The following is a 16,071-nucleotide window of genomic DNA, read 5'->3' on the forward strand; positions in this document are numbered from 1 at the left end:
TACAATGCTATTATACACACCAGTGAGACTGGTGGGAGCAGCTATAGGAGGAAGGGCTCATTGTAATGGCTTGAAAGGAATTAATGTGTGGTTTCTATATGTTTGATCTGTTTGATACCATTCCATTTATTCCATTCCAGCCTTTACCATGAGCCCTTCCTCCTATAGCTCCTCCCACCAGCCACCACTGACACACACACACACACACACATATATATATATATATGCACGTACACACACACAATAATGACTTCCCAATATGAGTTTGTTAGAGCGCAAGACTGAATAGCGGAAGTTTCTCTCTTTCTTTCCAATCTCGTTCTAACCAAACACTTCCCTCTAGCAAGCATTCCACCCAGTGATCAAAGAGGAGAGAGAGAACTCAAAGGTATTTGATTTTACACCATTGCTACTTTATAACTACCGAATATGGTAACAGTCACAGTTAGTGTCAAGGCAGGAAGCAGATAGGGCTTCACCTCTGCTTCAAATTGAACAACTTAATCTGTTGATGCTGTGGATAGATTCTGTAGCACCACACTGTATGTGTGAAGCCTAGATTGTGTTAAATAGCTTTATTTATGTAACAATAGGCTGTAGGTTAAATCTAAGTGTTTTAATATACAGGATAAGTATTCTTATAAGTATACTTGCTTTAGCTCTAACACACATAAAGTACAGACACACACAACGGACACACTCTGGTCCATCAATACAGAAGTGATGAGTATTTTTGAAACTGGGACCTCTCCTCTCTCGGTAGAGTAAGATGCTGAGTGCGTCCACTCCGACTCAGATGCCCCCCAGCAGAGAGGACATTTCTGGTTCTGACAGGGGGTCAGAGGTCAGTGTTCCAACTCCAGCCACAGAGACAGACCGCTTCGGCTTCATCCTGGTGAATGGATCCACTGCCGGGTCAGTACGAAGCAGTCTCCGGCTTAGCAGCACTGAAAACCAGTCTCTGTTCTCTCTCTCACTCTTCACTGTAAAGGTTTACATTTTCTCTCTCTCTCTCTCTCTCTCTCTCTCTCTCTCTCTCTCTCTCTCTCTCTCTCTCCCTCTCTCTCTCTCTTTTTTAAAGCACATGTACAGTCTTTCTCATTTTATTTTTAAATCACCACTGTATGTCTAATAAATCACTGTGTGTTTATTTAGTGAAAATAACTAAAAAAATTAATTTATTTCCCTTGACTTAAAAAATGTAACATTAACCTAACAAAGACAGTCGTGTAGGAATGAGGTTTGTACAGTAAATGTAAATACATTTAAATAATTCACTTTTTTATTATAATGGACTGATGGTACCTCCATCTGGTGGTCATGATGCTTGCAGGACAACTGGGAACTCGGAAAGAAACTAAGTCAAATCATGACGTCAGTGATCTTCAGGTCAGAAAGTCAGTGCTCAAGAAAGATGCCCGAGTTTCCGACTTCCCTGTTGTCTTGAACACACTGAAGTTGGAAGTCGGAGATTTCCAAGTTCCCAGATGTTTTAAGCACAGCATTAGTCTCAGCTCAGGGAAGGATGGAGAGTGCAGCAAATAGTCCACCTCTCACAGTCCCTGCTCTCTCCTTCCTTTCCTCCGGTGAGACTGACCAGAGAGAGGGCCCACCGTCTTCCACCTGATGGCGAAACTCGAGTGGCACTGCCTCATGCACAAATTCATGTTGTTCCTGTGACCAGAGAAAGTGAAATCCTCGTTATTAAAAAAGACACGACGAGCTGCAGATAATAATAAAAAAAACGCAGGGCTATCAAGACACTTGGTTACTCATTCATTGCCGCTGCAGCTCAAGTGGAAGTAGGGAGAAGCATGTTTTCTGTTTTGTAATAGTGTTGAATAAAACAGTGTTGAGAGTGCTGAATAAAAACTTAGGCATGAACTCACTCATTAAAAAGCAGCTCTTTGCTGTATTCTTTGACAGTCTCTCTCTGGTCATGGTTTTAAAAGTAGTGAAATCTCACGTAGACTAGTATCAAACTTTACTGAGGCAGCTGGAGTAACTGTGATTGGAGCTATCCGATTGGCCAGCGCAGTAGGCACACTCTAGTTAGCCACAGATCTCCCGGTCCTCGGGCAAATTAAATAGTTTAAAATGGGAACACTTTACCTTTGCCAGGGATTCTGAATCAAGTGTACCTACCATCAACAGTGCAACCCGGAAAAAATAATAATAAAGGGAATGCAAGACTTTATTGTTGGCTTTTCTACAGAAATGTTTGGTGATTGACTAGGAATGCCTTGAAGATTGACCAGTTGAATGCGATCGACCGGTTGGTGACCACAGATGTAGGCTTTAGGAAACAAATTTGAAGATATTTACATACACAGCCATGCTTGGCGGATAGGATGGTCTAGAGCCCCCCCCCCTTACCCAGATGAACAGTCATTGGTCTATTATAATCAGATCACATTGTGACATCACGATATGGCCAAAAGTTCCATCCCACCTGAACAGGCTGAAATTATAGGTGGGTTTTTTTTTCAAAAGCTCTTACACAAATAAGAGGGGGTGCTTTGCTGCAAGAGGGACTGGTGAACTTCACAAAATAGAAGGCATCATGAGGAAGAAAAATTATGTGGATCGATTGAAGCAACATCTCAAGACATCAGTCAGGAAGTTAAAGCTTGGTTGCAAATGGGTCTTTAAAATGGATAATGACCCCAAGCATACTTCCAAAGTTGTGGCAAAATGGCTTAAGGACACCAAAGTCAAGGTATTGGTGTGGCCGTCACAAAGCCCTAACCTCAATCCTATAGAAAATCTGTTGGCATAACTGAAATAGTGTGTGTGAGCAAGGCCTACAAACCTGACTCAGTTACACCAGCTCTGTCAGGAGGAATGGGTCAAAATTCACCCAACTTATTGTGTGGAAGGCTACCCAAAACATTCTACCCAAATTAAACAATTTTAAAGGCAATGCTACCAAATACTAATTGAGTGTATGTAAACTTCTGACCCACTGGGAATGTGATGAAAGAAATGCAATCTGAAATCAATCATTCTTTCTACTATTCTTCTGACATTTCACATTCTCTAAATAAAGTGGTGATCCTAAATGACCTAAGACAGGGAATTTTGTGAGGATTAAATGTCAGGAATTGTGAAAAACTGAGTTTAAATGCCTTTGGCTAAGGTGTATGTAAACTTCCGACTTCAACTGTAGCTTTTACACAATTTCAGTGTTATTTTGACCTGTGTGGAAATATCCTAAAAAACAACAGCAGGAAAATCACCTTTTTAACTGCACTGCCCTTTAAAGGATTGATTAGTTATGATAAGAGAAACAAACGGAGCTATAATGCATTTCTGGTGAACAGAAAACACTAAAGACTCATCCTATAACTTGCAACTTCATGCAAAGAAACAGTTGTAGCACGAAAGATCACAGTTCAGAGTCACAGTACTTTTTTTTTATATAGATACAAATGTAAGTCATTCTTTATTTAGTTCATAGAATAAACCCAGCTAATAACCGAACACAAATATAACAGACATCCTCTTAACAGTCATCTCCTACACTCTCTCACTCTGTGTCCTTGAACATCCTGACCTGTTGCTATGGAGATAGTCATACCGCCACCATGCGGTTTTCCTGTTTCCTGTGTATCTTTACGGTGTTCTCTTTCTCTGTGACGAGACATGAAGGTGCAGGAGACTCAACTCAGTACATTTTGGTAAATTGGCTGCCTTAGAGAGGACTTTGGTCCTCAGAAACAGGAAAGAGTCAAAGTGAGGAGTTAGTTACCTGCCCTAGAAAGATATGGACTTGAAAATGTTATTATGACAGTTATGCTTATAGTGATCACATTATTTTGCTTATGATATGTTGGTGTCAGGAGTGAAGGCCCTGCTCCTGAGCTCGTTAGACAGAGAGAGACTAAGTGGATCAACATCATCAGCCAATGGGATCGTGTCTTACTAAAGAAGTCCAGCAAGGTGTGTACTTGGCGTTTTTGATATAACCTGGGACACCAGACCCAGGTATTTACTCTCTACCGGTCTCTCAGGTCAAAGAGCAGTGTCAGAAAGGCATCCCAGCATCCCTCAGGGCTAAATGTTGGCCACTGCTGTGTGGCGCCACAGACAGAATGCACCGCAACAAGGACCTCTACCAGGTAAGATAGAGTAAACAACTCAACTATATAGATAGGTTCTAATAAACGATTCTTACTGGGCCTTTATGGTATTCTTACCGTAAATATGCAAATATTGCAGAGTAAACAACTCAACTATATAGATAGGTTCTAATAAACGATTCTTACTGGGCCTTTATGGTATTCTTACCGTAAATATACAAATATTGCAGAGTAAAGTTATCAGGTAAATCTCTCTCCCTCTGTCAGACTCTGGACTCCAGGCCTGCCCTACAGAGCTGTGTGGACGTTATCGAGAGAGACTTAGACCGCCAGTTCCCCTTCCATGAGATGTTCCTCTCCAGAGATGGCCATGGGTTAAACAGCCTCATGATACTCCGTACAATTTATGGAACGATGATAACATACAACACATCTTTCTCCATCTCTGTTCTTTTTTGTAGTGTTGTATAAATATTGTCTGGTGTTCTCCCGTCAGTGTTCTGGTTGATCTGAGTGTTGTGTTGTGTTGTGTGTGTGTGGGTAGGCAGCGTGGTCTGTTCCGCGTGCTGAAGGCCTTTACTCAGCTGAAGCCTGACGAGGGATACTGTCAGGCCCAGGGACCTGTAGCAGCTGTACTGCTGATGAACATGCCTACTGAGGTACTGTTACAATCAGGGGTGCAACTTTGGTTTTAGAAGTGGGGGGGGGGGGGACATAATTATTATGATTACTTATTGTTTATCCAGTCGGATAAACACTCCAAACAGCCTACCCGACCGCTCGGGGGCGTCCCATGGTCCTAAAGCACATGTTGCCTCGTTTTGTATCACATTCCAATGATAAAATTAGGGGGGATAAAAATGTAGGACATGCCCCCCCTCGCCCCTCAGTCCCCAGTGAAATTGCGCCCCTGGTTACGATCACCATCCATCCCCCTGAACAACATGAAAGGACTGGATTGGTGGCAAGCTTGAGCTTTCTCTCTGTCACAGCCTGTAATAACCTTCCGTCTCTACCTTTGCTTTCCCCTCCTATAGGAGGCATTCTGGTGCCTGGTACAGATTAGTGAACAGTACCTCCCTGACTACTACAGCCCCCTTCTGGTAAGATAATGTTACTTACTGCTCATGGTCAATTAGTGATCCAAAGAGTACTCACAGAGTGAAAACTGCATATGTACAGTGCCAGTCAAACGTTTGGACACACCTACTCATTCCAGTGATTTAATTTATTTTGACTATTTTCTACATGGTAGAACAATTAGTGAAGAAATCAAAACTATGAAATAACCAAAAAAGTGTTCAGCAAATCAAAATATATTTGATATTTGAGATTCTTCAAAGTAGCCACCATTCGCCTTGATGACAGCTTTGCACACTCTTGACATTCTCTCAACCAGCTTCATGAGGTAGTCACCTGGAATGCATTTCAATGAACAGGTGTGCCTTGTTAAAAGTTCATCTGTGAAATGTCTTTCCTTGTTAATGCGTTTGAGCCAATCAGTTGTGTTGTGACAAGGTAGGGGTGGTATACAGAATATAGCCCTATTTGGTAAAATACCAAGTCCATATTATGGCAGAAACAGCTCAATTAAGGAAAGAGAAACGACAGTCCATCATTACTTTAAGACATGAAGGTCAGTCAATCCTGAAAATTTCAAGAACTTTGAAAGTTTCTTCAAGTGCAGTCGCAAAAACCTTCAAGTGCTATCATGAAGCTGCCTCTCATGAGGACCGCCACAGGAATGGAAGACCCAGAGTTACCTCTGCTGCAGAGGATAAGTTCATTAGAGTTACCATCCTCAGAAATTGTAGCCCAAATGTCACGCCTTGGTCTTAGTATTTTGTGTTTTCGTTATGTAGTTGGTCAGGCCAGGGTATGACATGGGTTTATGTTGTTGTATTTCGTAGTGGGGTTTTTTAGTTATTGGGATTGCGGCTGAGTAGGGGTGTTGCATAGGTTTGCCTGCCTGAGGCGGTTCTCAATCAGTCAGGTGATTCTCGTTGTCTCTGATTGGGAACCATATTTAGGTAGCCTGGGTTTCACTTTGTATTTCGTGGGTGATTGTTCCTGTCTCTGTGTTAGTGTTCACCAGACAGGCTGTATAGGTTTTTTCACATTCCGTTTGTTGTTTTTTTGTATTTATAAGTTATTTCGTGTTTCGTCATTTGTTCCATTAAAAACATGAGTAACCAACACGCTGCATTTCGGTCCGACTCTCTTTCGACAAACAAAGAACGCCGTTACAGAATCACCCACCACACACGGACCGAGCAGCGCATTAACAGGCAGCTGGAGCAGCGAAGGGAGGACGTTATGGACAGCAGAGGCTTGGAGTATATGACGTGGGAAGAAATAGACAGGTGGGCGGGCGGCCCAGAGAGAGTGCCGGAGCCCGCCTGGGATTCACTGGAGCAGTGCGAAGAGGGCTATAGGAGAATGGAGTCGAAAAGAGTGACACGGCGGCGCAGAGTGAAACCAGAAAATCAGCCCCAAAAATTTCTTGGGGGGGGGCTCAGAGGGAGAGTGGCTGAGTCAGGAGACAGACCTGAGCCAACTCTCCCTGTTTATCGTGAGGAGCCAAGGAGGAGACCAGAACCGGTGTTGGAGGTGAGCGAAACAGAGACTGTGAAGGAGTTAATGGGGAAATTGGAGGAGAGAGTAATGAGGGAGTTGCTAGTTTGGTGCTTTAGGTACAAGATTCGTCCGACGGAGCGTGTCGGGGATTTAATGGCACCTGGGTCAGCGCTCCATACTAGTCCTGAGGTGCGTGTTAGTCGGCTGGTGAAAAATGTGCCAGCCTCACGCACTAGGCCTCCTGTGTACCTACATAGCCTTGCACGTCCTGTGCCAGTCCTGCTCACAGGCTCTCCAGTACACCTTCACGGTCCAGTCCTTCCTGTGGCACCTTCACACACCAGTCCTCCGATGGCAGCTCCCCGCACCAGGCTTCCTGTGCGTGTCCTCGATCCAGTACCACCAGTTCCAGTACCACGCACCAGGCCTTCAGTGCGCCTCGCCTGTTCAGCGCAGCCAGCGCTTTCTCCCTCTCCTGCACTGTTGGAGTCTCCCGCCTGTTCAGCGCTATCAGAGCCTTTCTCCTCTCCAGCGCTGCCGGAGCCTCCTGCCTGTTCGGAGCAGCCAGAGCTGCCAGTCTGCATGGAGCAGCCAGAGCTGCCAGTCTGCATGGAGCAGCTAGAGCTGCCAGTCTGCATGGAGCAACCAGAGCTGCCAGTCTGCATGGAGCAGCTAGAGCTGCCAGTCTGCATGGAGCAGCCAGAGCTGTCAGTCTGCTTGGAGCAGCCAGAGCTGCCAGTCTGCATGGAGCTGCCAGTCTGCATGGAGCTGCCAGTCTGCATGGAGCTGCCAGTCTGCAAGGAGCTGCCAGTCTGCATGGAGCTGCCAGTCTGCAAGGAGCTGCCAGTCTGCATGGAGCAGCCAGAGCTGTCAGTCTGCTTGGAGCAGCCAGAGCTGCCAGTCTGCATGGAGCTGCCAGTCTGCATGGAGCTGCCAGTCTGCAAGGAGCTGCCAGTCTGCATGGAGCTGCCAGTCTGCAAGGAGCTGCCAGTCTGCAAGGAGCTGCCAGTCTGCAAGGAGCTGCCAGTCTGCAAGGAGCTGCCAGTCTGCATGGAGCAGACAGAGCTGCCAGTCTGCATGGAGCAGCTAGAGCTGCCAGTCTGCATGGAGCTGCCAGTCTGCAAGGAGCCGCCAGTCTGCAAGGAGCTGCCAGTCTGCAAGGAGCTGCCAGTCTGCATGGAGCTGCCAGTCTGCATGGAGTTGCCAGTCTGCATGGAGCTGCCAGTCTGCAAGGAGCTGCCAGTCTGCAAGAAGCTGCCAGTCTGCAAGGAGCTGCCAGTCGACAAGGAGCTGCCAAAGCTGTTAGTCTGCATGGAACAGTCAGAGCTGTCAATCTGCAAGGAGCCGCCAGAGTTGTCAATCTGCATGGAGCAGCCAGAGCCGCCAGTCAGCATGGAGCAGCCAGAGCCATCAGTCAGCATGAAGCAGCCAGAGCCGTCAGTCTGCCAGGATCCGCCAGTCAACCAGACTCTTCCAGATCTGCCAGTCAGCCAGACTCTTCCAGATCTGCCAGTCAGCCAGACTCTTCCAGATCTACCAGTCAGCCAGACTCTTCCAGATCTACCAGTCAGCCAGACTCTTCCAGATCTACCAGTCAGCCAGACTCTTCCAAATCTACCAGTCAGCCAGACTCTTCCAGATCTGCCAGTCAGCCAGACTCTTCCAGATCTGCCAGTCAGCCAGTCTCTTCCAGATCTGCCAGTCAGCCAGACTCTTCCAGATCTGCCAGTCAGCCAGACTCTTTCAGATCTGCCAGTCAGCCAGACACTTTCAGATCTGCCAGTCAGCTAGACTCTTCCAGATCCTCCAGTCAACCAGACTCTTCCAGATCCGCCAGTCAGCCAGACTCTTCCAGATCTGCCAGTCAACCAGACTCTTCCAGATCTGCCAGTCAGCCAGACTCTTCCAGATCTGCCAGTCAACCAGACTCTTCCAGATCTGCCAGTCAACCAGACTCTTCCAGATCTGCTAGTCAACCAGACTCTTCCAGATCCGCCAGTCAACCAGACTCTTCCAGATCCGCCAGTCAGCCAGGATCTGCCGGATTCAACTGCCTGGCTGGGCTTCATCTCAGTACTGGGCTTCATCTCAGTACTGGGCTTCCTCTCAGTACTGGGCTTCCTCTCAGTGCTGGGCTTTCTCTCAGTACTGGGCTGCCCCTCAGTCCCGAGCTGCCCCTCAGTCCGAGCTGCCCCTCAGTCCCGAGCTTCCCCTCAGTCCCGAGCTGCCTCAGTCCCGAGCTGCCCCTCAGTCACGAGCTGCTCCTCAGTTCAGTGGGGTTCTGGGTGAGGACTATTAGGCCATGGTCGGCGGCGAGGGTGGATCATCCCAGGACGCGAAGGGGAGGAACTATGACATTTATGGAGTGGGGTCCACGTCCCGAGCCGGAACCGCCACCATGGACAGACGCCCACCCGGACCCTCCCTATGGTTTTGAGGTGCGTCCGGGAGTCCGCACCTTAGGGGGGGGTTCTGTCACGCCTTGGTCTTAGTATTTTGTGTTTTCGTTATTTAGTTGGTCAGGCCAGGGTGTGACATGGGTTTATGTTGTTGTATTTCGTAGTGGGGTTTTTTAGTTATTGGGATTGCGGCTGAGTAGGGGTGTTGCATAGGTTTGGCTGCCTGAGGCGGTTCTCAATCAGTCAGGTGATTCTCGTTGTCTCTGATTGGGAACCGTATTTAGGTAGCCTGGGTTTCACTTTGTATTTCGTGGGTGATTGTTCCTGTCTCTGTGTTAGTGTTCACCAGACAGGCTGTATAGGTTTTTTCACGTTCCGTTTGTTGTTTTTTTGTATTTATAAGTTATTTCGTGTTTCGTCATTTGTTCCATTAAAAACATGAGTAACCAACACGCTGCATTTCGGTCCGACTCTCTTTCGACAAACGAAGAACGCCGTTACACCAAATAAATGCTTCACAGAGTTCAAGTAATAGACACATCGAAACATCAATTGTTCAGAGGAGACTATGTGAATCAGACCTTCATGGTTGAATTCCTGCAAAGAAACACCTACTAAAGGACACCAATAAGAAGAAGAGACTTGCTTGGGCCAAGAAATATGAGTAATGGCCATTAGACCGGTGGAAATCGGTCCTTTGGCCTGATGAGTCCAAATTTGAGATTTTTTGTTCCATCCTAAGTGTCTTTGTGAGACGCAGAGTAGGTGAATGGATGATCTCCGCATGTGTGGTTCCCACCGTGAAGCATGGAGGAGGTGTGATGGTGTGGGGGTGCTTTGCTGGTGACACTGTCTCTGATTTATTTAGAATTCAAGGCACACGTAACCAGCATGGTTTGCACCTGGTGGGACTATCATTTGTTTTTCAACAGGACAATGACCCAACACACCTCTAGGCCGTGTAAAGGCTATTTGACCATAAAGGAGAGTGATGGAATGCTGCATCAGATGACCTGGCCTCCACAGTCACTCGACCTCAACCCAATTGAGATGGTTTGGGATGAGTTGGACCGCAGAGTGAAGGAAAAGCCGCCAACAAGTGCTCAGCATATGTGGGAACTCCTTCAATACGGTTGGAAAAGCATTCCAGGTGAAGCTACTTGAGAGAATGCCAAGAGTAGGCAAAGCTGTCATCAAGGCAAAGGTTGGCTACTTTGAAGAATCTAAAATCTAAAATATATTAGAGAGACACTTGTCTCTCTAATGTTGTCTCTAATGTCTCTAATGTTGTCTGTAGGAGGGGGTTCTCTTTGACGCGGCCATGCTGACCTGGGTGCTGAAGAAGACGTGTCCCGCAACCCACAAGCATCTGCAGAGACACGGCGTGGAGCCTCTGATGTTCGCCACCGATTGGCTGATGTGCCTGTTCACACGCCACCTGCCATTCAACACCCTCCTCCGAGTCTGGGACCTGTTCTTCTGCTACGGTCTGTTAATGAAGGAGGGAATGAATGAATGAATGAATCTATCCACCTATCTATTTATTCATCTATGTTATCCAGTATATCTATACTTATATTATGGCCATTCACCTGCTCTTCTGTCCCTATCTTGTCTGTCTGAATGACAGAGTACATACAGAGACCCCTCTTCCCAGGTCTGTCTCTGTCTGTCTGTCTGTCTGTCTGTCTGTCTGTCTGTCTGTCTGTCTGTCTGTCTGTCTGTCTGTCTATCTGTCTGTCTATCTGTCTGTCTGTCTGTCTGTCTGTCTGTCTGTCTGTCTATAGTGAACCCTAAAGAAAGTATATTTCTAACAAAGGGTTTGGTTAGTCTCACCTCTCACTCCCCACATATCCTGTGTGTCGTTCTCACCCTCTCCATCCCCCTCCATCAGGAGTGCGTGTGTTGTTCCAGGTGGCGGTTGTGTTGGTGCGCAGGGCTCTGGGCCGGGTGGAGCAGAGGGAGGAGTGCGACGGCCAGATGGAGACTCTGGAGAGGCTGAGGGGTGTGAGGGAGCAGGTGCAGCAGGAGGACAATACCTTCATCGGAGAGGTCAGACACCTGGCCTCATGTACACCGGTTATTCTTGAACTATCCTACCATGCATGTACAATACACACCAGTGTTACCCCACTTTTACCAACTCTCCATCTCCCTTTCACCCCCACCCAGGTGTGTTCTGTCCCTCTTTCGGGTAAGGATCTGGAGAGGCAGACAGAGAAAGAGCTGGAGAAGTGGAGGAAGGAACGGCCTGCCTCCACTTTTGATCCCCGGGGTCGTTGCCACGGATATCGGATGGCGTGGGTGAGGGCTCGAGAGAGGGAGGAGGAGAGGAACAGGAAGGAGAGGGCAAAAGGAAACCTGTCCATTCCACCGATTCGCTCGCCCTCCCTCCTCTCTCTCTCTCCCTCACTCCTCCGCAAGAGGTGGAAGAGAGGGAGCAAAACAGACACAGGGGAGTGGGAGGGGGGAGGCAGAGAGGTGAGGAAGGTTTCAGAGGAGGTGTGGGAGGAGAGAAGCGAGGGAGGGGATCTGAGGAGAGGAAGTGAGAAGGATGGTAGTACAATGAGGGCTCAGGGTGTTCCACCTCCTGCTACAGAGGACAGGGAACCAGTGGAACTGAGAGAACCGTTAGAACACAAAGAACCATCAGAACAGGACAGAACCCAAAAAACCCAGATGACCCCAGATTCAGCCGGAGTAGCGTCCCAGCAGCGTGAGCTCACCTCTGACCCTCGCGTCACCTCACAGGGCCAGGAGGAGGAGCAGGGTGGTTTCAGCGAGACACAGGCCTCTGAGCAGCACAGCGACAACCAGTCACAGGAAACTAACCACAGTAAAGGCTCCATGGAAACACAGGAAGTACTGAGCAAACAGTCAACAGAGAGTGCACGTGTAGTCACAGAGCACATAGTGACAGAGACAAAGGGTGAGGCAGAGGAACGCAAGGAGACAGAGACACATGCAGAAGCCAAGACAGAGGAGGAAACAGTGACAGAGATCCAGATTCACACAGAAGCCAAGACAGAGGAGGAAACAGTGACAGAGATCCAGATTCACACAGAAGCCAAGACAGAGGAGGAAACAGTGACAGAAATCCAGATTCACACAGAAGCCAAGACAGAGGAGGAAACAGTGCCAGAGATCCAGATTCACACAGAAGCCAAGACAGAGGAGGAAACAGTAACAGAGATCCAGATTCACACAGAAGCCAAGACAGAGGAGGAAATGGAGGCTGAGGTACAGAAAGGACAACACACAGATAAAAGTGTAGGAACAGAGACAGATATGGGGTCAAAAACAGAGACCCAAACAGATGTTAATGCAGACACTGAGACAGACACGCAACAAGAGGCAGATACAAACTTAGAGGCAGAAACAGACATTGGGTCACTGAGAGAGAGAGACAAAGAGACGAACACAGAGACTGATACCAACAAGGAGATGGAGGCACGTACAGAGACACAGTCACACAAAGGGGCAGTAATGGAGACACACACGGACAAAAAATCTGAGGCAGAGAGACAAACAGAGGTAGAGGCACATACAGAAACAGAGACACAGGGAGAAAATGAGTCAGCGATACACATAGAGGCAGACATAAGAGTAGAGGTAGACTTGGGGTCACAGATGGAGACAGAGAAAGAGACAGAGAAAGAGTCAGAGATAGAGGTTGGGACAGAGACAGGGACAGAGGAAACTACTGACACAGGGATAGAGGAAGCCACTGACACAGGGACAGAGGAAGCCACTGACACAGGGATAGAGGAAGCCACTGACACAGGGACAGAGGAAACTACTGACACAGGGAAAGAGGAAGCCACTGACACAGGGACAGAGGAAACTACTGACACCGGGATAGAGGAAACCACTGACACCGGGATAGAGGAAACCACTGACACAGGGACAGAGGAAACCACTGACACCGGGATAGAGGAAACCACTGGCACAAACATAGGGACAGAGGAAACCACTGACACAAACACAGGGACAGAGGAAACCACTGACACAAACACAGGGACAGAGGAAACCACTGACACCGGGATAGAGGAAACCACTGACACAAACACAGGGACAGAGGAAACCACTGGCACAAACACAGGGACAGAGGAAGCCACTGACACAAGCACAGAGACAGAGGAAGCCACTGACACAAACACAGGGACAGAGGAAGCCACTGACACAAGCACAGCAATAGAGGCGGTCATAGCGTCCCCAAATGAAATTCGGACACACACAGAGACAGCATCAAAGATAGAGGTACAATACACAGAGCCATCTAGGATAACACCAGCCAATCAGAGCCAGGTTTCTCCAGAGTTGACCTCAGGCCAACACCAAACAGGCCAAGACCAAACAGTCCAAGACCAGAAGATTCCTGAAGAACCCCAGGGTCCAGTCTCCATCCATCCAGAGGAGAATCAGGAGACCCAGAACGTCAGAGAGAGTGAAGGAGAGGAAGCATTAACATTTCCCTCTCAGGAAGCCTCAACTGACATCCTTCCACCATCACATCAGGGGGAATCACTGAAAGCTGACCTCCCTCTCATACCTGGCAACCCAAAGTCCCAAAGTAAGAGTGAAAAGAGCGAGTCTCCACCTCCTGCAGACTCAAAGGCTGGATCTGGCAACCCAGTATCCACACACGCGGACGTCTCCTCCCAAAGGACTCAGGCCCGTGATGGACCTTTGGCAACCACTTCCGGAGACTTCCGGCACTGCAAGTCCTCCAGCTCACGGAAGCTCACTCGGAGGCTCTCTGAGGATCTCTTCACCGACCCCAACCAATCACAACCCACTTTCACACACTCTAACCAATCAAATGCAGGCCTCATTCAGTTCGACCAACCACAACCTAACACCACAGCTCCAATTCAGGTACCAAAACACCCAGAATCACCACGACATGTCACAGGGAGCATCCCAGGCACTGTCCCACCTCAGACTGTGTCCAAACCAGGCAGAGGACCAACCGACACCCCCAGGCGATTTGGTCTCTTCCGCAGGCTCAAAGGGGAGCAGCCCAAACAGGGCAGGGAGAAAGGGGAACCTAAAGTCCCTGTCCCCAAAATCCTGATCCAGGACTTTAGTGACGGGACAGGTGAGGGGCGCACGGTCAGGGGGGAGGAAGAGGAGGAGCTGAGCTCCAGAGAGAGGAGGAGGAGACGGAGGGAACAGGAGAGGAGGGAGAAAGAGGAGGAGAAGTTACGGAAGAAGAGGGAGAAGGAGATGGAAAAAGAGGAGAAAGAGAGAAAGAGGGAGAGGAGGAAGCCTCAGACGAGAGGGAAGAGTTTTCAGGTGCAACACAGCAATGTCCCCCTCCCCGGAAACAGCGGCTCACAGACATTTGGTTCCAAAAGAAACTCTACTCCGTCTATGGAGACATACTTTTAACAAGCTAGGAAAGAAATCGACATCTAAAAATATTTTACAAACCACAAAAATTACCCATAAAACATTTCCTTCAATTGTAGACTTTTCTGGAATGTAAATAAAGCAATTATTTTGTCTAACTCAGGAAAATAGTGTTTGTTTTATTCTAGGGCTTGTGTACATTGATCATTGACATGCCAACATAAACAGGAAGTGCTTGTTGTTCAATTCCTCATAACTCCGGAGTCCCCGGGGTGATGTCATCATCATGGTCCAATAAAAAGGCTGAATCTCTTTAAATATTTGTCCTCAAAGCAATTCCATAAGTGGTGTGAAATGGATTTACACGCAGTCTCACAAACACACAGTGCTCCTGTTCCAACATCCCAATGTCACAGCGATGCTGCTGGGGTATCATCCTCGACGTCGCTGGCCAGCACTTCCTGGCTCTTGATCCTTTGATTGGTCAGTTGAGAATCAGTGGGACAGACTAACCCGAAAAACAGGGAGCGGAACAGAGCAGGGATAGAGAGGGAGAGATTTGATTCGATTTGAGTGGGAGAGCGAGAGAGGGGTTGGTCTTACATTTTGAACCCAGCAGTTGTGCCACTCAGCCCTTCGACAACAAAGCTCACCTCTTTACTGGGAGGTCTTTCAGTGTCCCCTGTCTCTTCCTCCTCTTCCTTGCACTGTGATAAGCTACACGTGGCTGGGTTGTGATTGGGCGAGGGGGTCCGACCGAGCTGCGGGTGTACCGGAGGGACCCGCTAATTCACTGGTCTCCATGGCGATGAGGTAGGAGTTGATGTTGTCACTCATCGAGTCGTCAGGAGCTGGCGGCAAGCGAGCTCTGGGGAGAGAGGGGGGGATTCTGGGTAAAGAGCAGGGTCCTGTACTAAGAGGTATGACTGCTCTGAATGTTTCACAGTTAATGTTCATTTACAATTTTGTGTTGTTGATGTTATGGTTACGGAGGTTGGAGTTGCCAGAGAGTGGCGAGCACGAAGTTCACCTCCAGAATACTGTCTGTTACACTTAACACCACGAGGCAGACAAAAACAGATACACACACAAATTAGTCATACACAGGAAACACAAAATATCCTAATAACTTAATATTCATATGTGTCCATTGTCCCCACCCTCCCCCATTTTTATGCTCTCTGTTTATTACCTATGAATAGTCACTTTACCTCTACCTACATGTACAGTGCCTTGCAAAAGTATTCGGCCCCCTTGAATTTTGCGACCTTTTGCCACATTTCAGGCTTCAAACATAAAGATATAAAACTGTATTTTTTGTGAAGAATCAACAAGTGGAGCACAATCATGAAGTGGAACGACATTTATTGGATATTTCAAACTTTTTTAACAAATCAAAAACTGAAAAATTGGGCGTGCAAAATTATTCAGCCCCTTTACTTTCAGTGCAGCAAACTCAGTGAGTTCAGTGAGGATCTCTGAATGATCCAATGTTGACCTAAATGACTAATGATGATAAATACAATCCACCTGTGTGTAATCAAGTCTCCGTATAAATGCACCTGCACTGTAATAGTCTCAGAGGTCCGTTAAAAGCGCAGAGAGCATCATGAAGAACAAGGAACACACCAGGCAGGTCCGAGATACTGTTGTGAAGA

General features: G+C 47.7%; 1 protein-coding gene across 1 annotated transcript; it reads left to right on the forward strand.

The window, feature by feature from the left end:
- The first annotated feature begins 253 nt into the window (after positions 1 to 253).
- Positions 254 to 14,571, forward strand: LOC135545900 (mucin-22-like). Its single transcript, XM_064973867.1, has 10 exons — positions 254 to 388; positions 764 to 915; positions 3,843 to 3,942; positions 4,014 to 4,121; positions 4,350 to 4,456; positions 4,627 to 4,741; positions 5,120 to 5,185; positions 10,356 to 10,545; positions 10,953 to 11,110; positions 11,231 to 14,571. The coding sequence occupies exons 2-10, from the start codon at positions 770 to 772 to the stop codon at positions 14,450 to 14,452; spliced, it is 4,212 nt and encodes a 1,403-aa protein (XP_064829939.1). The 5' UTR covers positions 254 to 388; positions 764 to 769; the 3' UTR covers positions 14,453 to 14,571.
- Positions 14,572 to 16,071: the final 1,500 nt, after the last annotated feature.

Source organism: Oncorhynchus masou, chromosome 9, assembly GCF_036934945.1.
Source record: "Oncorhynchus masou masou isolate Uvic2021 chromosome 9, UVic_Omas_1.1, whole genome shotgun sequence".
NCBI classification, from domain to species: domain Eukaryota; kingdom Metazoa; phylum Chordata; class Actinopteri; order Salmoniformes; family Salmonidae; genus Oncorhynchus; species Oncorhynchus masou.